This window comes from Heterodontus francisci, chromosome 3 (genome assembly GCF_036365525.1).
Source record: "Heterodontus francisci isolate sHetFra1 chromosome 3, sHetFra1.hap1, whole genome shotgun sequence".
Classification (NCBI taxonomy): Eukaryota; Metazoa; Chordata; class Chondrichthyes; order Heterodontiformes; family Heterodontidae; genus Heterodontus; species Heterodontus francisci.
This window is the reverse complement of record NC_090373.1, coordinates 189,876,674-189,901,238: the sequence shown is the minus strand read 5'-3', so window position 1 is coordinate 189,901,238 and position 24,565 is coordinate 189,876,674. Positions and strand designations below refer to the sequence as shown.

The 24,565-nt window shown below is 42.5% G+C and overlaps 1 protein-coding gene across 6 annotated transcripts in view; it reads right to left on the bottom strand.

The window, feature by feature from the left end:
* Positions 1-19,342: 19,342 nt before the first annotated feature.
* The window catches only part of LOC137365261 (CSC1-like protein 2), a 302,640-nt gene continuing 297,417 nt past the window's right edge, over positions 19,343-24,565 (bottom strand). For all 6 annotated transcript variants that reach the window (XM_068027917.1, XM_068027916.1, XM_068027921.1 and 3 more), the window contains one exon: positions 19,343-22,370. In XM_068027917.1, the coding sequence (XP_067884018.1) occupies positions 22,218-22,370 (153 nt within the window). In that variant the 3' untranslated portion in view covers positions 19,343-22,217. The remainder of the gene's footprint in view (positions 22,371-24,565) is intronic.

Sequence of the window (24,565 nt, the reverse complement as noted above, 5' to 3'; positions counted from 1 at the left end):
ATCATGGAATGCCAGGAAAGATGGGCGCAGATTGGAGTGGCAATAGCAGGTTCACGAACTTGAGAAGAGAGAGAGGTTGGAGATGGAGTGGTAGTTTGGAAGGACAGAGGGGTCAGGGTTTTTTTTTTTGAGGGGGGGCTTGGAGGAGAAGGGGACAGTACCTGAGGAAAAGGAACCTTTAACAATATCAGCTAATGCGGGGGGTCAGGACGGAACATTGGATGATCAGTTCAGTGGGAGTATGGTTGAGGGAGCAGGAGGCAAGTGTCAAACAAGATGAGCTCAGAGAGGGCATGAGCGGTGATAGGAAAGAAACTGGACAAAGATGCAAGTTTGAGCTAGGGCAAGGGGAAACCTTAGAGGAAGTTTGCTCCAATGGACTAGGGGAAAGGAAAGGAAGTGGAAGAGGCATTGAATGGGAGACAGGAGAAATGGAAACGGAAGGCAGAAAATTAGTAGGTGTGTTTGGAATGCGGAAGAAACAAAGACTAGAAAATAGACACAAGGGAGTTGGCAGTGCTAAATGATATATACTTCATTGAAAGAAGTCTGGGGAATAAGGCAGATGGGCTGAGAACTGGGAGTATATTATTGCCATTACTGAGAAATGGCTGGAAGGGCAGCTCAACATTCCTGGTTTCAGGGTTTTCAGACAGCAAAGAGAGGGGGATAAAAAAAAGGAGGGGGGGGGGGGTTGCAATATTGATTAAAGAATTATAGCTGTGAGGAGGGGTGATATGGTAGAAGGATCATCAATTGAGGCCATATGGTGTTAAACTGAAGAACAAAAAAGGGACAATCACACTACTGGGAGTGTACTGTAGACCCACCCAAACAGTCAGAGGGAGTTAGAAGAGTAAATATGCAGGCAAATTTCTGAAGTGCAAAAACAATTGGGCAGTAATAGTGGGGATTTCAGCTACAGTAATACTAACAGGGATAGAATTAATATGAAAGGCACAGAGGGAGCAGAATTCTTAAAATGTGTTCAGGAAAACTTAGTTTTAGCCAGTACGTAGCAATGTGACGGGGTGGGGGGGGGGGGGGGGGGGGGGCAGTTCTGGACTTTAAGGGAATGAAACTGGGCAGCTGGGGAGCACTTCGGTGGAAGTGATTGCAATTCAGTTAGATTTAGGGTAGTTATGGAATAAGACAAAGCTGGACCAAGAATAAAAGTTCTCAATTGGGGAAAAGCTAATTTTACTAAACTGAAATATGATTTAGCTAAAGTGGACTGGAAATAGCCAGTTGAGGTGAGAGTGACTGCCCTCTACATCAAGGCAGCATTTGACCGAGTATGGCATCAAGGAGCCCTAGCAAAACCAGAGTCAATGGGAATCGGGGGAAAACTCTCGACTGGTTGGAGTCATACCGAGCACAAAGGAAGATGGTTGTGGTTGTTGGAGGTCAATCATCTCAGTCACAGGACATCACTGCAGGTGTTCCTCAGGGCAGTGTCCTAGGCTCAACCATCTTCAGCTGCCTTCATCAATGACCTTCCCTCCATCATAAGGTCAAAAGTGGGATGTTCGCTGATGATTACACAATGTTCAGTACCATTTGTGGCTCCTCAGATACTGAAGCAGCCTGTGTCCAGATGCAGCAAGATAGGGCGGCACAGTGGCGCAGTGGTTAGCACCGCAGCCTCACAGCTCCAGGGACCCGGGTTCGATTCTGGGTACTGCCTGTGTGGAGTTTGCAAGTTCTCCCTGTGTCTGCGTGGGTTTTCTCCGGGTGCTCCGGTTTCCTCCCACAAGCCAAAAGACTTGCAGGTTGATAGGTAAATTGGCCATTATAAATTGTCACTAGTATAGGTAGGTGGTAGGGAAATATAGGGACAGGTGGGGATGTTTGGTAGGAATATGGGATTAGTGTAGGATTAGTATAAATGGGTGGTTGATGTTCGGCACAGACTCGGTGGGCCGAAGGGCCTGTTTCAGTGCTGTATCTCTAATCTAATCAATTGGACCTGGACAATATCCAGGCTTGGGCTGATAAATAGTAAGTAACATTCGCACCACATAAATGCCAGCAATGACCATCTCAAACAAGAGAGAATCTAACTATTGCCCTTGATGTTCAATGGCATTATCATCGCTGAATTATCATTGACCAGAAACTGAACTGGACCAGCACAAAGACTATGGCTCAAACAGGACGTCAGAGGCTAGGAATTCTGCAGCAAGTAACTCACCTCCTGTCTCCCCAATGTCTGTCCATATCTACAAGGCACAAGTCAGGAGTGTGATGGAATACTCTCCACTTGCCTGGATAGATGCATCACCAACAACACTCAAGAAGCTCGACACTATCCAGGACTAAGTCGCCCACTTGATTGGCACCCCATCACCACCTTCAACATTCACTCCCTCCACCACCAAAGCACAGTGGCAGCAGTATGTACCATCTACAAGATGCACCACGGCAACTCAACAAGACTCCTTCGACAGCACTTTCCAAACCCGTAACCTCTACTAGGGTTCAAGAAGGCAGCTGACCACCACCTTCTCAAGGACAATTAGGGATGGGCAATAAATGCTGGCCTAGCCAACCACGCCCACATCCCACAAACAAAAAAAAGCTACTTGAAGGTTAATGACAGTTCAAAGCAAATATGTTCCTTTAAAGAAAAAGGGTGGGACTAACAGATCCAGAGCCCCTTGGTGTCAAGGGGCTTAAAGGAGAGGATAAAGAAAAAAAAAGAGAAGCTTATGATATATCAAGGACTCAATACTGAAGAAAATCTAGAGTATGAAAAGTGTAGGGGTGAAATTGTAAAGGAAATTAGGGAAGATATTTAAAAAATTGGCAAGCTTATTTTATTCTTTCATGGGATGTGGGCTTTGCTGGCAAGGCTAGCATTTGTTGCCCATCCCCAACTGCCCTTCACAACTGAGTGGCTTACTAGGCCATTTCAGAGGGCAGTTAAGAATCAACCACATTGCTGTGGGTCTGGAGTCACATGCAGGCTAGACTAGGCAAGGATGGCAGATTTCCTTTCCTGAAGGACATTAGTGAACCGGATGGGTTTTTACAACAATCGATGATAGTTTCATGATGCCATTACTGAGATTAGCTTTCGATTTATGTTTTATTGATTAATTGAATTTAAATTACACCAGCTGCCATGGTGGGATTTGAATCAATGTCCCCAGGGCATTAGCCTGGGCCTCTAGATTACTAGTTCAGTGATATTACCACTATGTCACCGTCTCTCCCTTAAGTAAAATCAAGGGAAACCCAAAGATTTTTATAGATTCTTTCGTTATGCTCTTTAAGAAAGAGTAGGGCATATTAGGGATCAGAGGGGTAACGTGTGTGGAGGCATAGGATGTGGTTATGTTTCTTAATGAATACTTTGCATCTGTTTTCATAAAAGAGAGGAACAATACAGATATTGCAATCAGGGAGTGAGTGAGTGAGGCAGTATTACGGGGTTTAATATCTTTGAAAGTGGATAAATCCCCATGCCCGGATGAATTGCATCCTAGACTGCAAGAGAAGTAATAGCAGACCATAATTTTCCAATCTCCTTTGCTACAGGCATGGTGCCAGAGGACAGCTAACACTGTACCATTGCTTAAAAATAAAGGGAGAATGAGATAGACCAAGTAATTACAGGCCAGTCAGCCTAACCTTTGTGGTGGGAAAATTATTGGAAAAAATTCTGAACAACAGGATAAATCTTCATTTAGAAAGACACGAATTAATCAGTCAGCATGGATTTGTTAAGGGAAGGTCATGTCTGACTAACAATTTGAATTTTTTTGAGGAGGTAACAAGAAGGGTTGATGAGGGTAATGCATTTGATGTAGTCTATTATTATTTTAGCATGATTTTTGATAAGGTCCCATAAGACAGATAGATCACCAAAGTAAAAGCCCATGGGATCCAAGGCAAGGTGGATCCATAATTGGCTCAGAGCCAGGAAGCAAAGGGATTGATGGATGTCTGGGGTGCCACTGGGCTCAGTACGAGGACCCTTGTTTATTGTGGTATGCATCAATGACTTGGACTTGACTGTAGGCAGTATGATTAAGAAGTTTGTACTTAGCTTCTAGCAGCGAAGTTGAGAGCAGCGGACCTGAGGGGAGAACGCCGAGAGGGGAGTGGATAAATAGAGCCAGAGGATCGTGGCCTAGACACTTACCTTCCGGGAACGGAGAGCAGTCCAGGTCCGCCGGAGTTTTGAAAAAAGAAAAAAAGTCAACAGTGACATCTTAGGAAAGCTGTAAGGTGATTGGTTGGGTAGAAAACAGCTGTTAGTGCCTGTAAATAGCTTTAAAAAAATATGGGGAAAGTTCTTTTTAAAAAAGAACCCTCAAAACTTACCATACAAGTGATAAGGTTAGTAGTACTAAAGCGTGTTTTAAAAAAATTAGCGTAATTTATTAAAGGACTTCAGATTGCAGTGGGTAGTGAGTGGAGTAGAAGACGACCCCTAGTGTAATTAGTATTTTTTAATTAAAGGGAGTAACTAAGTAATCTAAAGTTAAGTCATGGCAGGAGAGCTCGCTCCCATGATATGCTCCTTCTGCGCTATGTGAGAAATCAGGGACGCTTCCAGTGTCCCTGACGACCATGTATGCAGGAAGTGTATCCATCTGCAGCTACTGGCTACCCACATTGTGGAGCTAGAACTGCGGATGGATTCACTGTGGAGCATCCGTGATGCTGAGATCATCATAGATAGCACGTTTAGCAAGGTGGACACACCGCAGGCAAAAGCTGCAAAGGCAGGACGGGAATGGGTGACCACCAGGCAGAGAAGAGGAAGGCAGGTAGTGCTGGAGTCCCCTGTGGCCATCCCCCTCTCTAACAGATATACCGCTTTGGGGGAGATAGCTCAGGGGAAAGCAGCAAGAGCCAAGTTCATGGCACCATGGATGGCTCAGCAGCACAAGAGGGGAGGAAGACGACTGGCAGGGATATAGTGATAGGGGATTCTATCGTAAGGGGTACAGATAGGCGATTCTGTGGCTGCAAATGTGACTCCAGGATGGTATGTTGCCTCCTTGGTATTAGGGTCAAGGATGTCACGGAGCGGCTGCAGGACATTCCGAAGGGGGAAGGTCAGAGGTCATGGTACACATTGGTGCCAACAACATAGGTAGAAAGAGGGATAAGGTCCTGCAACAAGAATTTAGGGAGTTAGGTAGCAGATTAAAAAGCAGGACCTCAAAGGTTGTAATCTCTGGATTACTCCTGGTGCCACATGCTAGCGAGTATAGGAATAGGAAGATAGAGCAGATGAATGCATGGCTGAAGAGATGGTGCAGGAGGGAGGGCTTTAGTTTCCTGGATCATGGGGTCTGTTTCTGGCAAATGTGGAACCTGTACAAGTTGGATGGGTTGCACCTGAACCGGAACGGGACCAAAATCCTTGCTGGGAGGTTTGCTAGTGCTGTTGGGGAAGGGTTTAAACTCATTTGGCAGGGGGAAGGGACACAGAGTGGAGGTACGGTAGCGGGTGATGCACAGCCAAATACAGAAGAGAAACTGAGCCAATCTGGAAGGCAGAGCAAATATAGACCTGTTAAGGCACAAGTGAACAATGCAAGGCTGGATTGCATCTATTTTAATGCAAGGAGTCTTACTAGTAAGGCAGATGAATTGAGGTCATTGATTAACACATGGGAATAATTATTGCCATCACGGAGACATAGTTGAGGGAAGGGCAGGACTGGCAGCTAAACATCCCAGAGTATAGAATCTTCAGGCGTGACAGGGGAGGGCGTAAAAGAGGAGGTGGCATTGCACTGTTGATCAAGGAGTCAATTACTCCAGTAAGGAGGGAGGATATCTTAGAAGGTTCCTCAAATGAGGCCACATGGGTAGAACTTCAAAACAAAAAGGGGGTAATCACTTGGCTGGGAGTGTACTTCAGGCCTCCAAACAGTCAGGGAGAGAGATAGAGGAGCAGATATGTAGGCAAATCTCAGAGAGGTGTAAAAATAATAGGGAAATAATAGTAGGGGATTTCAATTTCCCCAATATCAACTGGGATAGTCTTAGTGCAAAAGGCTTAAAGGGGGCATACAGGAGAGTTTTTTGAGCCAGCACGTAGAAAGTCCTACAAGAGAAGGGGCAGTACTGGACCTAATCCTAGGGAATGAAGCCAGACAAGTGGTAGAAGTGTCAGTGAGGGAGCATTTCGGGGACAGTGACCATAACTCGAAGATTTAAGGTAGTTATGGAAAAGGACAAAGAGGGACCGGAAATAAAATTACTAAATTGGGGGAAGGCCGATTTCAATATGATAAAACAGGATCTGGCCAAAGTGGATTGGGAGCAGCTACTTGTAGGAAAGTCTACATCAGACCAGTGGGAGTCATTCAAAAAGGAAATAGTGAGAGTTCAGGGCCAATATGTTCCCGTAAAGGTGAAGGGTAGGACCAACAAGTCCAGGGAACCCTGGATGTCGAGGGATATAGAAGATTGGATAAGGAAAAAAAAAAAAAGAGACTTATGACAGACTCAAAGCGCTGAAAACAGCGGAGGCCCTCGAATATTGCGTGCAATTCTGGTCGCCACACTACCAGACGGACGTGGAGGCTTTGGAGAAGGTACAGAAGAGGTTTACCAGGATGTTGCCTGGTCTGGAGGGCATTAGCTATGAGGAGAGGTTGGATAAACTCGGATTGTTTTCACTGGAACGACGGAGGTGGAGGGGCGACATGATAGAGGTTTACAAAGTTATGAGCGACAGAGTGGATAGTCAGAAGCTTTTTCCCAGGGTGTAAGAGTCAGTTACTAGGGGACATAGGTTTAAGGTGCGAAGGGCAAAGTTTAGAGGGGATGTGCGAGGCAAGTTCTTTACACAGAGGGTGGTGAGTGCCTGGAACTTGCTGCCGGGGGAGGTGGTGGAAGCAGGTACGACAGCGACGTTTAAGAGGCATCTTGACAAATACATGAATAGGATGGGAATAGAGGGATACGGTCCCCGGAAGTGCAGAAGGTTTTAGTTTAGGCAGGCATCAAGATCGATGCAGGCTTGGACAGCACGAATGGCCTGTTCCTGTGCTGTACTGTTCTTAAAAAAAAGCAGTATAGAAAGCGTAGGGGGGCACTTAAAAAAGTAATTAAGAGTATGAAGAGGGGACATGAAAAAACACTGGCAGGCAAGATAAAGGAAAATCCTAAGGCATTTTATAAGTATATTATGGCCAAGAGGATAACCAGGGAAAGAGTAGGATCCATTTGGGGCCACAAGTGGCAATGTGTGTGTGAAGCTGGAGGACATGGGTGAGGTTTTAAATGATTACTTTTCATCTGTGTTCACTATAGAGAAGGACGATTGTAGGTGTAGAGATCATGGAGCGGGAATGTGATATACTTGAACAAATTAGCATTGAAAAGAAGTATTAAGCTGTCTTAGTGGGCTTAAAAGTGGATAAATCCCCAAGCCAAGATGAGATATATCCCAGGCTGTTATGTGAGGCAAGGGAGGAGATTGAAGGGGCTCTGACACAAATTTTCAATTCCTCTCTGGTCACAGAAGAGGTACCAGAGGACTGAAGGACAGTGAATGTGGTACCATTATTCAAGAAGGGTAGCAGGGACAAACCAGGTAATTACAGGCCAGTGAGTCTAACATCAATGATAGGGAAACTATTGGAAAAAATTCTGAGGGACAGGATTAATCTCCACTTGGAGAGGCAGGGATTAATCAGCGATAGTCAGCATGGCTTTGACGGGGGAGATTGTGTCTAACAAACTTGACTGAATTTTTCGAGGAGGTGACTAGATGTGCAGATGAGGGTAAGGCAGTTGATGTAGTCTACATGGACTTCAGTAAGGTCTTTGATAAGGTCCCGCATGGGAGATTGGTTAAGGTGGTAAGAGCCCATGGGATCCAGGGCAATTTGGCAAATTGGATCCAAAATTGGCTTAGTGGCAGGAGGCAGAGGGTGATGGTTGAGGGTTGTTTTTGCGAGTGGAAGCCTGTGACCAGTGGTGCACCGCAGGGATCGGTGCTGGGACCCTTGCTGTTTGTAGTGTACATTAATGATTTAGACATGAATATAGGAGGTATGATCAGTAAGTTCGCAGAAGACACGAAAATTGGTGGTGTCGTAAATAGTGAGGAGGAAAGCCTTAGATTACAGAACGATATAGATGGGCTGGTAAGATGGGCGGAGCAGTGGCAAATGGAATTTAATGCTGAGAAGTGTGAGCTGATGCATTTTGGGAGAACTAACAAGGCAAGGGAATATACAATGGATGGTAGGACCCAAGGAAGTACAGATGGTCAGAGGGATCTTGCTGTACTTGTCCATAGATCACTGAAGGCAGCAGCACAGGTAGATAAGGTGGTTAGGAAGGTATATGGGATACTTGCCTTTATTAGCCGAGGCATATAAGAGCAGGGAGGTTATAATAGAGCTCTATAAAACGACAGTTAGGCCACAGCTGGAGTACTGTGTACAGTTCTGGTCACCACACTATAGGAAGGATGTGATTGCACTGGAGAGGGTGCAGAGGAGATTCACCAGGATGTTGCCTGGGCTGGAGCATTTCAGCTATGAAGAGAGACTGGATAAGCTAAGGTTGTTTCCCTTAGAGCAGAGAAGGCTGAGGGGGATCCTGATTGAGGTATACAAAATTATGAGGAGCATTGATTGGATAGATAGGAAGAAACTTTTTCCCTTAGCAGAGGTGTCAATAAACAGGGGGCATAGATTTAAGCTAAGGGGCAGGAGGTTTAGAGGGGATTTGAGGAAAAATGTTTTCACCCAGAGGGTGGTTGGAATCTGGAACACACTGCCTGAAGGGGTGGTAGAGGCAGGAACCCTCAACATTTAAGTAGTATTTAGATGAGCACTTGAAACGCCATAGCATACAAGGCTACGGGCCAAGTGCTGGAAAATGGGATTAGGATAGATAGGTGATTGATGGCCGGCACAGACACGATGGGCCGAAGGTTCTGTTTCTGTGCTGTATAACTCTGACTCTGAGATGATACAAAAATTGGCCGTGTGGTTGATGAAGAAGAAGAAAGCTGTCGACTGCAGGAAGATATCAATGGACTAGTCAGGTGGGCAGAACAGTGGCAAATGGGAGTTCAATCCAGAGAAGTGTGAACTAACGCATTTGGGGAAGGTTACCCAAACAAGGGAATACACAATAAATGGTTTGATATTAGAGGTACAGTGGGACCTTGGAGTGCAGAAAAAACAAAGGCATTATCTGAATGATGATAGATTGGGAGGGGAGGGGTGGGGGAAGTGCAACGAGACCTGGGTGTCCTTGTACACCAGTCGTTGAAAGCAAGCATTCAGGTGCAGCAAGCAGTTAGGAAGGCAAATGGTATGTTGGCCTTCATTGCAAGATGATTTGAGTACAGAAGCAAGGATGTCTTACTGCAATTATACAGGGCCTTGGTGAGACCATATCTGAAGTATTGTGTGCAGTTTTGGTCTCCTTATCTGAGGAAGGATGTTCTTGCCATGAAGGGAGTGCAAAGATGATTTACTAGGCTGATTACTGGGATGGCAGGATTGACATATGAGGGGGGATTGGGTTGAGTAGGTCTATATCCACTCGAGTTTAGAAGAATGGGAGGGGATCTCATAGAAACCTATAAAACTCTAACAGGAGTAGACAGGCTAGATGCAGGGAGGATGTTCCTGATGGCTGGGGAGTCCAGAACCAGGGGTCACAGTCTCAGGATATGGGATATGCCATTTAGAACGGAGATGAGGAGAAATTTCTTCACTCAGAGGATGGTGAACCTACGGAATTCTCTACCGCAGAAAGCAGTGGAGGCCAAGTCATTAAATATATTAAAGAAGGAGACAGATATATTTCTTCATGCCAAAGGGATCAAGGGATATGGGGAGAAAGCGGGAACAGGGTACTGAATTAGACGATCAGCCATGATCTTTTTTGAATGGCAGAGCAGGCCCAAAGGGCTGAATGGCCTACTCTTGCTCCTATTTTCTATGCATGTCCACAGATCCTTGAAGGTGACTGGACAGGTTGAAAAGGTGGTCAAGAAAGCATACAGGATACTTGCCTTTATTAGCCAAAGCATAGAATAGAGGTTATGCTGGAACTGTATAAAACACTAATTAGGTCCCATTTGAAGTACCACATGCAGTTCTGGTCACTGCGCTATAGGAAAGATGTGATTGCATAAGAGAAGGTACAGAGGAGCTTTACGAGGATGTTGCCTGGACTGGAGAATTTTGACTATGAGGAAACATTGGATAGGCTAAGATTGTTTTCTTTGGAAAAGAGGAGGCTGAAGGGAGGCCTAATTGAAGTGTATAAAATCTTTGTGACAAAGAAGCCCATGACCTCCTTGCATTTGTTGGAGGCAAGGGTGAGAGGCTTAAAAGAACTGTCTGCAGTAAAGAAAAGATGATCAACCTGGAACAGTGAGCAGTTTTGGCAGAAGAGAGAAAGACCAAATGTGCTTTGTGGTCCAGCCAGGTCTTAAACCAACTGCTTATGGATTCAACAGTTCAAAGGTGGAAGAGTGTCGTTTTGGGTCAGATTGTAGCTAAAACTCTTGTTCTCAATTTTCTCCTGAAGGTGGTCACTTAGACAAAGTTATACTTGCGGCACCTCCCATTTGCACCTCACCCAAATGACCATCACCCTAGATCCTAAACAGATATCGGCAGGCCAAAATCAAAGTACAAGATTCAAGTTTTTGTCATACCCAAATAATACACAACATATATTTTCCTAGTGCAACAAGAGATGGGCAACTCTGCACTTGAGAGCTTCTGCTTACTCATGAGGCAATTTGCTAAACACACGACTTTGTGACCGAGGAAAGGTCAATACTTCTATAGGAGACACACAGGTGGGTAGTGCCAAGATCAAAAATGCATTATGCTTGGTCTTCTCAGCACTGAAGACAGAATGGATACCATACCAGTGTGCGCACTCACACTGATGCAATTGTGAAATTTAGTTGATGGCACCCAATTCTATATCTGCTTACCATCCAGATAGAGGAAATAGGATGGTAACCAGTCTTTAAAATGAAAGAATACAACAGCTGAAATGCACCAGGGATGTGTTTTCCCCACTTCACTAATTTTCATACCTTCTCTCCTGCAGGCACTTATTCTTGCTTGGGGATAAGGAACGGATGGAACATTTCCTCATGGGCTGACAAAGCCTCACCCAAAGTAATTACTCATCTTGAGAGGCTATAAAAGCTGTTGTTAGCACATTATCGAGGCTATCACTGATATATGTAAAATGGAAAGGAAGTTCCAATACACAGCAAGAGGCCAGAACAGCGCTGAATTATCCCTCCCCCCCCACCCAGGTGCTGAAACCAGCTATAGTTTACAATACTTCAGGTGGTACCCTAGCTCATGACTCAAATGTTGTCAATGATGGGACAGAGAAGGGTCACTGATGCCTGTGCCTTGGTTCAAGTTCAACAGCTGCATAGATACACAAGAGACCAGCACTTCAGCAACTCTTTACAGTTTGAACACCTTTGTGGCGATTTTAACCCTGCCTACCTGGCAGAAACCAGGTGGACAGGCACTTAAAATCAGCTGAGTGACTTAACCCACAAACATCCCATTCCGTTTGGGTACAGAAATACAGAATCGAGTAGCACAGGAAGCTACCATTTGCCCATCCTGCCCAAGTTGGCTCTTTGAAAAAGCTGTCCAAATTAGTCCCACAACCTAGCTTTCTTTCCTCATTACCCTGTAAGTTATCCTCTTCAAGTATATATCTAAATACCTTTTGAAAGTTACTATGGAATATGCTCCAGACTGTAACCCTCTGTATGAGGAAATCTCTCATTATCCTTCTAGTTCTATGTGAATGTGTAGAGGTGAGGACAACAGGAAGAGGAGCCAGGGTCAGAAGTGGCCCAAAAAGAGCTAACATTTTATTTTAAATTTTTCTTGTGTCGTCAAAGAGGAGCACTCCTGCTTCTCAGACCTCACAGAAAAATTTAGGCTTCCACTGCCTGGGATTCTCCCTTTCCCGATCGCGAGACCATCCAGAAAACCCCTCCCTGCTACTGACCTTAGTGTCAGGGACCGTGACTTCAGTTCTGACTGGTGGCATCCTGCTGCTCAATATTCCGCTGCCCGTTGGTTTATGGCTGGCAACTGACCAGAGCTGTGCAGGAGAGGCCTCACGCTGCTGACAGTTGGGGGTTTGGCACTCTCCTCAGCACTACCTACCCAATTCGCATTCTGGATTAAAATCAGACCTCTTGTTCGAATTGGAATGGCAACGGATTATTGGAGGCTTAGATGTATGGATTGAGAACACAGATATTAATAACTTGGAATAAATATAGTTCAGCCTTGCCTTATGAAACACATGCGCCCATAATGGAATTGATGGCAACTGGGCAGACCCACTTGTAGAAATCAAATGTTCAGCCCATGTTTTTACAATTTTTGCTATTTATTGAATATTTTAAACACTTTGCAAGTTCCACAAGATGGCAAAACAACATTGGGTCAGTGCCAAAACAGGAAATCAGACACACAAAACCGTTCGCTTGTGAAAGAGGCATATTTTAAGATTTCCCTTATTGGAACTCCTTGAAATTTGATCAAAAGGGTTGGGCATATTTTTCTTCCTCTTTTGATAAGAAACACATCCATTATATATTGAAAAGTGTTATGCCCACTACAGGTCCATTCCACACCAGATTGTTACAGATACAAAACAATCTTTATATAAAAATATAGCGAAAGTCGGTCACTAAACTCGAGCCTGAAATTTACAAGCAGTCATAAGTGCCCTTTGTTTGATTTCAGAAATTTCTAAGCAGCTACAAATTGCCTGGTCTTGGTTATCGTTAGCAGTGGGCTTAAAAGGGGCAGAGATGATTAGTAGCTAATCATCGCAACTGTGGTCCAGAGCAATGTCTATTCATGAGCAACTCCACGGGAGATCTGCTAGTTTTAGAATCCTGTTGGAAATAAATGGGAAACAGAATGGTGACAGCAGTAATGCATAAAACAACTGGTTTGCACATATAAACCAAAACACACAAATGTCATAGGTCTAGCATGCATCATATAAACGTGCTACCTACATCCAATGACACTATATGACTATGGTCTATTACTTACAGATTTGAATTATATGTACATATTAGTTCCGAGTGCCATGCATCATTGGAATTGTGTATTATCTGGCACCATTGACAACTCAGACAAAATGTTCCGCTCTACCACACACACTGGCACGGGTGTGTGGACTGCAATTGGCAAATAAACCAAAACCTGGCCCATTTACCTTGATGCAGCCAAAAATCAAGCCTTCGTTTGGGTTGGTGTCAGCATTTTTGCCCAATACTAAACAAAACTAATGTGAATTTGGAGAATTCACCAACTCTCTGCCCAGTTTAGGTTTTGTGACTCATCCTCACTCAGCCCAGAGCTGGAAGGGATTGCACCTCTGGCTGTTTTGACAGAGAAGCAATGGTGTGGCACAGCCAACCCATCCCTTCTGGGTGAGGAATGAGAATGAGTTTGATGAAGCTTCCTTTAGATTACCTAAGCGCAGAATTTTCCAGCATGACTTCCAATTCTCATACTATGGGTCACCTCTGAGCAAGACTGTTAATTTCGGGATGCATTCAGGTCATTTTTATGCTGTGAATTCACTCTTTTCACTTTTTGTGTGCAGGTAAAGACAGCTTGAAAAATCAGAGGTACTGGGAGCACAGAAAAAGCTCAGAAATCATATGCTAATGGGTGACAATTTCTCTCATCCCCAATCAAAAACAAATGCACACTATGATGCCATGACTGTATTTGCCCTACTCTTACCTCTGGCAGGGAGTTAAACCCAGGTTAGGAGGTCGAGCCAACACGCTCAGACCTCTCAAGCAATTCGGACTGGATATAGGAGGTATTGCATTAAGATAGATCAGGAAAGCACAAATCTTACCATGCACTAGATACAGAGCATACGCAAGAGCGCACAGATAGAGGAAGCAATGCACCGCACCTCCATATCCAAGTCCACCGATTAAAGACACTTTCAAGTGCACTGTTTTAGGTGATTCTTCTGTACCTGGGAAAATTCCTGGCTTTCTCCTAATCACAGTTCATTGTAAATTCCACGCAGGTCATTTCACCACCCCTCCCCCCACTTCTGATGGTTGAGGCGCTATGGAAAATACTGCAGCCTGTGGAATTAAAGTAAAAGTGATCTGTGAATGAACCAGAAGTAGTTCTCCCAATGGTTCCTGCTGTAAGCAGCTTGATGACATAGCAACAATCACTTCCCCAAAGCTCTGCTAACATAGCCCAGCTACTGTGCAAGACACTAACAACCTACCAATGAAAATTCACAAAATAGTGACAAACCTTGACAGATCCAGAAACTGTTGCGACAGTGGCAAGAGGCAATCCCACTCATTAGAACTAACTTCCCAGATTGTCCCTAAAGCACAACACAAGGTTCAGTTCCATCACTAGACCTGTTTCAGGTGCACTGAACCACAACTGCTATTTACTGCACCAAGAAGTGAAAGTACAACTGCTATAACTGCAATAATAAACAATTTATAGTTAGGTTTCATTGTAGCACAGTCAAAATAAATTCTTGCATGCGACATTAAAGCCATTCCAGTAGGCACTCCCCTCGGTTTGTTGGCCCAAGCTGATGATTCACTCAGAAACCAGTTACAAATAGAATGGGCAATACACATTCATGTACCATCGTGCATCTGACATTATCTACATATTTACATATACATACACAATAAACACTGAGGGAAGAAGGGGAAATATTAAATTTATGTTTTCTCTTCCACAATGAGAAATGATGCTATGGTACAGAATACAGAGTTAGACTTTGAAAAAAAAAAATTCTTATAAACATAATTTGCATGCTGTTACATGGTCAGTAAAATATTTTCTAAATTAGGTTTCATTGCAATCAACAGTAGATGCTGATTTTTTTTTTTAAACTGACAAAATATATTTTTTACATTCCCCTGTGCCTGATGGTGATTCAGAGGAAGAGGAAAGAAGAATTCCAGCTTTTCGTTTTTGAGCTATGAACTTCATTTGAACAAGAGATTTCACAAACGATGCAATATCTTGGACAGAAATTTAAGCATGCAAAATTCCATGGCTTGTAAAAAAAAAGTCATATTTAATCTCAGTAGGTTTTTCTTTCTACACACTTTTTTGGAGAAAGTATTTTCCCTACAAAATTGAAATCCAGACATCCCTTGAACTTTGATTTAATACATTATCCTTTTGCAGCTCTATCCCAAGCTACTCATATGCATCAATCAAAGCCCTCAAACAGCATTGCCATTGTATTCTGATCCAGACTTGGAACACTTCAGCTGGCCCCAGATATACCAGTGTGGACTCTCCCAAAAGCACACTAATTAACAGCACAGGTAATGGAGAAGGTGTTTGAGGACGGATGGTGTGGTCATAATATACCTTATGTGATTCTTGCCCTCCCCACCATGGGATTTGGGGGAGTGGGGGCATTTCTAATTTAAAAAGAGGTTGATTTGGGGAAAGGTGGAGTTTATAATGGCTGGCTCAAGAAAAACAAGGAGGCAGCCCTGCAAATATTCTGCATGCACTCCGTCTCATTTAGAGAATTATCTACACACAAAGCAGGGACCTAAAAGGAAGAAGCTAAAATCACACAAGACAAAATGGTAGGGAAGAGGATAATGTTTAGTTTTTTTAGTTTAGAGATACAGCACTGAAACAGGCCCTTCGGCCCACCGAGTCTGTGCCGACCATCAACCACCCATTTATACTAATCCTACACTAATCCCATATTCCTACCACATCCCCACCTGTCCCTATATTTCCCTACCACCTACCTATACTAGTGGCAATTTATAATGGCCAATTGACCTACCAACCTGCAAGTCTTTTGGCTTGTTGGAGGAAACCGGAGCACCCGGAGTAAACCCACGCAGACACAGTGAGAACTTGCAAACTCCACACAGGCAGTACCCAGAATTGAACCCGGGTCGCTGGAGCTGTGAGGCTGCGGTACTAACCACTGCACCGCCCTTGATGGTGATGGTGATCCAGGGATCTTTAAAAATATAGTAAGCACAGCCATCACTTTTTCATGAGCCTACACTAGCTTAGGTTTAAATCATTTCAGTTTTCAGAGCTATAGGGAACTTCAATTATGGAGATATTGGCTCAACATCTGAGCCTTTAAGAAAAGCAATGTGAGGTATAAGGGACCAGACTCCAACACAATCACTAGCTTAAGTCAGTTTGGGTGAATTGTAGTTTGGCTTCATGTTGCTGTAATATGATTCTGATGTTCTAAATCACTTTGTTTTTTTGCATCTACTCCTCCCATCTCCAAAACACGCCTTGCACAACGATAACTGGTCAAACCAGATTTTCCAATCCATCTGAAGGCCCAGGGGAAGGGGATGTCTGAATAAACGAGAGGCCGCAGTTAGAAGCCTCTTTCTGATCAGGATATGTAATCAATAAATACGGCTTCTAACAGTCTAAGGCTGGAGTTCCGAGAAGCAAGTGAGGAAATATAAAAACGCCGTGTAGTCAAAATCTAATATATACATGAATAAATTAAAAAGTTAAATAATTTTCTTAATCTATCTTTTGGAACTCCAGCCACATTAATCTCTGGTAGCCAATATAGTAATAGCAATTTCAATATCTCAAAGCCATTATTTTAAAGAAGGGTCTGATGCACATGGGCTGCACTCAGTAAGTTCTCTGTTCGCCCAAACACCCATTTTTTTTGCCCATTCCTTTCTGGGCTATTTTGCTTTCCATCCTCTCCTTCAGTTGGAGCACCGAGGTGGTGGACAAAGGGGTTAGGGCCAATAGTTGAGACCACTTGCTGCGAACACAATATCCAGTCAAAAGCAAGTTCAATTACTCAATGGCAGTCTACCCTCTCTTTGTGCCTGCCTTCCATAGAACAAACAGGTTTTTAAAATGGTGATGGGGTTACGATACAGCATTAAAATGAGATATAAACCCAGTTTTAAATCTATATATTTGGGCGAATTTTGTGCTTTTCGTTTGAGGGACAAGTCTTTTGGCCAAGACTGGATTCAGAAGGCCAATGGGATAGGGGCATGGGGGAGGACAGATTTCCTATTTTTAATAAATTGCATTCAGCACAGAGAAAACATTACCTCCAATGTGTCTTAGAAAACCCTAGAAGGGCATCCCTTTGTTGGATCAACATTTGCATTCCCCATACCTGCCATTTTTATGTCTTCCACAATTAGATTGTCAATTTCATACTGTGAACCTGAGGTCACTAACAACTAGGTTGTGAAACTGCCTAAATTGGTTTAACACAAGACTCTTTAGAAGGTAGGGAGAGAGTGAGAGAAAAATAAAAATGAGAAAAAAAATTATTAGTTTGGATAGGTCCAAACCAAAGACCTCAAGAGGTGAAAGTACTGTATTAAAACACTGTGGCACCCAGGTCCATTAAACTACATCTGAACAGTGCTATCTTGACTCACTTTGGATACAAATATTTTCTGGAATCTATCATGATGTGTTATAAAAGCTGTGCTTGCTGCAGGGGACCACCATATTAATCTCCGAGACAGATCCCTGGCTAGGATCAGGATACATGCAAATCTCCCCTCAGGCGAGGCACACCAGTTACAAATTATGCCATCTGATCAGAACTACCAAAACAATGCACCATTGCTAAGGGATAGGGAAAGAGGTAGGTGGAGGAGGAAGAGAAATGGGAGGAATGAAAATGAATAAATAGCAAATGTCGAAAATCAGACAAAGAAACAGAAAATGTATTTGCAAGTGTGAAATTCAGGTCCACATTCCAGATGTATAGAGTCAGAATAGAGGTGGGCAACAGTGGAATTCAAAACCATTTCCACATGTGTGCAAAACATGATCCTGATGGTTATGCCCTGCGCTGCATGACACTCAAAATCTAGAGGTTTTAGAAAAAGTAGTGAGTCAGTGATAAAAGACCAGTTAAATTGAGGGGAAGGTGGATTTGACTTGACATTGCAGACATACAGTAGACCCCATAACAAATGTCTTACTTGAGCAGAGGAATGATATTAAGGCAGTGTTTTATGTGGTTTGTCTAATAAACAAAACTATAAAGCTCAATATGTGAAGACAATATACGAGGTTAGACAGAACCCATAAACATCACACTCTACATCACAGCTAGCATTATAAAGAAATGCTACTGTGCTGCCCAAGTAGGAGTATGGTGCTGTATTTTCAATTATATTTGCTCAGAAATACATCTAAACATCTGATGAGCACTTGCTGAATCATAACTTAGTTTGTTCAACCCTATAACTTTCTAACAGCTTCCTTATCAAAATAATAAATGCTCAAAAAAAAATCTCTTGGGCATTTTGAAGGTTGTGATATGGTTATTCCTTTTATGGATTAGAATGGGACACATTGGAAACCAAATGGGAATTAAGAATTGGCCAAAAGAGAACAAACTATGATAAAGGAGTTTTGTTTTGGAATGTAAAGTTTATAAGCAACATTACTTGAATTCACAATGGACCAGTGCCAACCAGGAAATCACTCACTTCTTCCTTCACCATGAAAGGCAGACACCTTCTATAAATTGAAGTGCAATACTAAGTGTTTTCCTTATAAGAAAATAACCCGTCTACAATACTATGCAACAGTTTGGAATGGCAACTAGCAAACAGCAGCAAATTCACAATGTGTATTAATTGTGTTTATGCATAATTGTTTTGACAAGAGATGCCAGTAAACTTTTCTTTTGCACCCAGATATAGCATTAAGCATTTCCAAGTTAGGTGTAGCATAGATTAGGTACCTCACGTCTCTACCTCATTTTAACAATTCTTAACCAGAATCCCATACTGCATTAGCATCAACCTAGGGATTATCCACATGATCTCTTGCCCATTTTACCAGTCTAGCCTAGTTATCTCAGGCAACTCCGACCTCAGATAATCATAGCTGACTCTTCTGGAAAGGGAAAGTCAGTGGTGGTGTATATTCAAATTCCAGTCTCACTAAGAGTTCAGTGCTCAAGAAATGCTGTGTCTACGAGGCATATGCCTTTAAAAGTATTTTAAAATTCTTATACAAGTGAATATCTGGAACATTAACAGACTGCTTCAATGGTATTAATATTTTATGACTTTACTGCAGATGATGTCACCAGTACCACAGGACGGATGTAAAGCAATTCGTTGATCTAGATTAAATTATATACACCATACTTTCACTTAAGTACATTCAGCTATGTACAGGTAACCTCATCCCAACACATCATCTGACCTCAAATGCACTTTAATGAACCTATGATGTACTCTTCTTTTTGGGCATGTGAGAAAGTACATAAAAATTGACGTCAGTTCACAGAGGGCATGTTTAATAGGCGGTAGTTCTCAGATGCTAATCCCCGCCATCCTGAAATCAGCACAAACAGGATTTTACATTCTGAAACTCAAGATAATTTGATTTCCAATGAGGACATTCTATTTAATCTTAGTAAATGATCGTGTTATATTAAGTCACTAGATAAATGCATATCCAGTCACTCCCATGATTTAAAATCCCAGTCAGCCAAACTAGTCCCCATTCACTCCTGTTATATAGAACTCAAAGCATAAAAATAGTCTCCCAAATGCAACACACCATGTGCTGGGTGCAGCAAATGCACTGTCAAATAGTACCTAGGACAGTGACATATATGGAAATCCAATGACTTGTTCAAAATGGCCTTGGTGTTTCTCCATGTTTACCAAATTGCATTGGCGAATGTTTAACTGAGTAGGGAAGAAGCATGAAGATTTACAAATTGGCCTGCTATTTTAATCTGGAGTGCACAGAAATCCCAAAGTACTAGGTGCTTTGGCAAAATGGATTCTGCATTCAATTAGGATTGTACGGTGCTAAAATTCAATGCAAAACACTGCTCAAGAAGTTATCGTGGGAGCCGTTGCCTTTTGGTTAACTACAAGAACAGTGAGCCTGGTACAAACATAAATCCTAATGACTCGCATACAGCTTCTTCTGTTAATTCTAAAAATAGCAAAAACAAACCCTCTTTGACCCTAAGTAGACAGAAAATTGCACAAGTATAAAGGAGCATAGAGTTTAAATCTCTATCCACTTTACTTTGAAACCCCATAGGTCAACAGTAATTAACAAATTCAAGAATGCAAACATTGTTCAACAATAGTCTATACTTCTGCCATGATCAAATTGCAAATGAAACTTACAGGAAGGAAAAAAAGTACAACTGTTGAATGGGTTAGAGCCCCGTTATAAAGGAATGTCACATTTCCCACTATAAAAGGATCACAGCACACCCAGACAGATGAAACACTGACTCAATTTTACTCTGTTAAGGAGGAATGGAAGCTCCAGTTGTGTTAACAAGCTGAGACTTCAGCAAAACATTCCCTCAATAAGATGGATGTTTACGGGCTGGTAGGTGTGAGGAGTTAAATACAATTGTATTGGCTTCTAATCACAATGATACTTCAGTCACCATAGAGAGAGGAAAGAGGACGAGAAGGAAATAATCACTTTCAATTCTGATTGATCTTTAGTTGCAACTTGATCATAACCATTAATAATTTTGATTTGCAAGTAGCTCCCTACCATCCTTATACCCTTGATTGAGGCTATTTTTTCCAAGACAAGCCATGGCTGCATCTCAGTCTGTACTGGTTTTAGCTAGTAGATGCTGCTGGTTTTGTTTAAGTATAACAGCTCTTTTGTTTAGAGTTATTTTCTTCAGCATCTGGAAGGCGCTAATAAACAGCAGTAACTTACTTTTACATGTGTAGTGCGAAAACAGTGGAGAATTGACGGGCTCAACATTCAGTCCTGGCCCTTATCAGACAATCCACCCTCGAGTCCCTGCTACCTTGCATGTGAGCCTTTTTGGTGCATCAGCTGTTGACTGTGCTGCTCAGTTAATTTTCCAGTTACCTCTATTCAAAATCACCAATAAAAATATTTGCTAAATACTCAACTGGAAATGCTGCATCTTCAGTGTATCTTAATCTTTTTGCTCCGAAATAATTTTGTATGGTTTGAACATGCCAGGTAGAAGAGGGTTCAACTTCCCCATCATCCCCCCAATCCCCTACCAAACAAACCAGCTGAGACCAGCCCTGAATTGGGAATGACTTCATCCTGAATATGCCCCGCCCTCTACCAACAGTACTCGAGGCAGCCTGGAGAAAACTGCAAGGAGAGCGTGAAAAATGACTCAAGTACAAACACATCAGGAAGTCTGCAAATTTCAACATGGGACCTTCAGAGCATTCCCCAGCCCCATTAGCGATTATTTGAACTATGTAGTGACCCACAGACCCAACAATCCACTAATGATTTTTTTGCCCATTACTCTCTGCACTTTATGTGCACAAAACTTTACGTTCTTTTAACTATATATTGCAACTGCATTTGCCTGCATGTGCAGTTTTTAAAAAAAGGTTAGAAAATGTTTAGCACAGTTTGGCGTTACCGTAAACACTGTCAGGCCTGGGTGAAAACAAACAAGTCACGCAGATGACACCTGGCACCAAGAACACATTTAAATTGGTCCTGTTTAATCTCCTTTAGAATGGTTTGGGGAAGCAACAGCAGATAAAAGCACCCAACTGATACCTTCTTAAACTTTTAAATTAAACTGTATACGTACAAATATTCCCACATGCTCAGTCAATTTTACCATCTTAGTTGTCTACATGATTTGAATTGGGAAAAGGTTAAAAAGGTTAACTGGGGATATGTAACACTATGATTTTCTTTCACGTCAGAGGATAAAACATATCAAACAGCTTTCCTTCTCTCTTGCTCACCCATCCCTCTCCCAGCAACAGCACGTGAGCTTACATAATCAGGCTCACCTGTTTGTTCCCTACTCTGGTGCAGGTCAGTAGAAGGCTTTCCTAGACCTAGTGTTAAGAGGTGCAGCCAAATTTCCTACCACTAATATGTACATGATGGCGGAACGTTTAGTTGGGCAGGTAAAAATGCTATTTCTCTACAACCCCCGCACACCTCATCATATTCCACTTCTGACAGATTCCTCCCGTCAGCAAAGCAAATACAGAAAAAGTTTAGCAAATTGCATCGTACTGGTATAGGCTACACAGTACCATGGGTTAGTAATTACAGTCTGAGGTTTCATTGAACCAGTAGTGCCATGGTTCCCCGGTCCTAAACAGCGCAGTCTGAATAATTTTCAAAAAAAATCAGCAATTTCCACTAATGGTGAACCTCATTTTCAATGAGACCGTCTTCACATGACTGGAACTCTCCTTCATTAACCACTTCCCTGGTGTCCTGCTGTGATGCTGGTTCGTTGTCTTCTCCCGTGGGCTCAGATTGAGGATCCTGCAATACCTGGGCAATGTACCTCTGTTAATGAGAATTATCACAGGTTAGTATCGCATTGGTTCACGAAGCAGTCCGTCAGATCACAGGGAGGGAGTCTGGATCACTTGCACCCACCTGTACAAAGTGGCATTTTGCATTAATGGTCCCTGTCTATACAAGATTTTTGATTTTCTTGGAGGGTACATGGGGGCAGAATTTACTGCATCTTGTCCTTGCCAGTTTAATTTCCATGAGCTTTTGCATGGCAAGCTACTCTAAAGTGGGATAAAAATGGAAAATGCTGGAAATGCTTAGCAGGTCAGGCAGCATCTGAGATCTTTCATCAAAACCTGAAACGTTAACTCGGTTTCTCCCTCTAGAGATGCTGTTGAATATTTATAGCATTTTCTGTTTTCATTTCAGATTTCAGCATCTTGCTTTTGGGTTGCTGTAAGGATGAAAATGACACAGTGTCCTCTACAGGACACATGGGATAGGGCAAGCTACTGTGCATCTCCTTAACCAGATTGAAGAATTGTTAATGAACATCGCAGCCTGAACCAGAAAGTGTAATGTGGAGGATTGAATTCAATATCAAATCAGATACAGAAGGTACCTGAGGTATTGGAAAGAGAGGGAAAAAAAAGACTGGATTGAGAGAGAGATTGAGAGAGAGAGAGAGAGAGAGAGAGAGAGAGAGAGAGAGAGCGCGAGAGAAAAGGCAACAAAGAAAAAGTAAAACAAAATTAATTTAAATTTTCGAAAAATCTTCAACTTTTAATCGTTGAAGGAATGAGACTTCATAATTGCAAAAGTTAATTTTCAGTGCCTGAGAGGTTGCTTGACAGTAATTAAAACTTACCAAACCATTAAGGGCACTTTGACTGAAATAGACAAGCCCTAACTTTCTGTGGCAATTTTGGTCCGTATCGACAAAGCGATTACGGGAACATCACACCATTCAATACAATTGGACGGGCAGCGAGATGCCGTTTACATGCAGTTTACTAAGGAGCGTCTCAGACAGCAACTTCTGGATTTCAGTGTTCAACTGCACTCGCCTGAAGTTGCTGTCCGATTTGCATATAATGATGTGCACGGTTAGCCTGACCGTTATGTTTACAATAAATTCCAGCCCATTATAAAATCAGACATGACAGTACAGGTGGTGCCATTCTGCTCACTCTGCTGGTGCCAGCTGTTCTACTGTTTGTATTTACTCTTATCACATCTCCTGCATGATTCTATATTCTATTTTTCAAATACTTATCCCCATTTTCTTTTCAAATGATGCTATAATCGCTGCCTGAACAGTTAATTGTGGTAAAGTATAGGTTTTATGAGATGCAAAAGAAACAAACACTTTACATTAACATATTGTTTCTCCTCCAATCAAAGTAACCTTCTCTTTCAAGGACAAACAGGAGATGGAGCAATCTGTTAAAGTTGCATAGTATAAATTGGATTAAGCATTCAGATATGTTCGCAGCACTTAACGATCTCAACTATATCTTTTATGGAGAGGGGATGAGCTGAACCCAAATACCTCCTTGTAACCAGGTAAGCAGAGTGTTTCTTTTAAATAAAGAGTTTGAATAAATAGGGAAACATTTACCACAGGAAACAGTGACATGGGGCATCAATTTAAAACAACTAAGGTGTAGAGAGAGAGGCTACAAAATTTTTTTAAAGATCATTTTTGGAGCTTGAACACTTTGCCACAATTCGAGATGGATGTTTACAGCAAATTTGAATAGTTGAAGCAGAGGAAGATACAGGACTATAAAAGGGATGTGGCAGTGTGCTCCTTTCAGGTTGTTCGAGAAGACAGACATAATAGAGACAATAGATAAAAGCGAAATACTGCGGATGCTGGAAATCTGAAACAAAAACAAGAAATGCTGGATTCACTCAGCAGGTCTGGCAGCATCTGTGAAAAGAGAAGCAGAGTTAACGTTTCGGGTCAGTGACCCTTCATCGGACAGAGACAATAGATGATTGGCTTCATTCTCCGCTGTAAACTATGGAACCCAAGTTTTGACCAGCATAACAGGAATGACACTTTACACAGGGCACAAAGAAATTTAACAAAAAGAGAAGCACTGGTTTAATTCTGCTCTCAGTTAAAAGAAAATCTTGAAAAGCTGTGCAGGAACTTTTGTAGCAGCAGGAGTTAACGGACTGTAATATCAAACTGGTGGGTGAGACAGCTATATATTATGCCACTGTCAGTGATA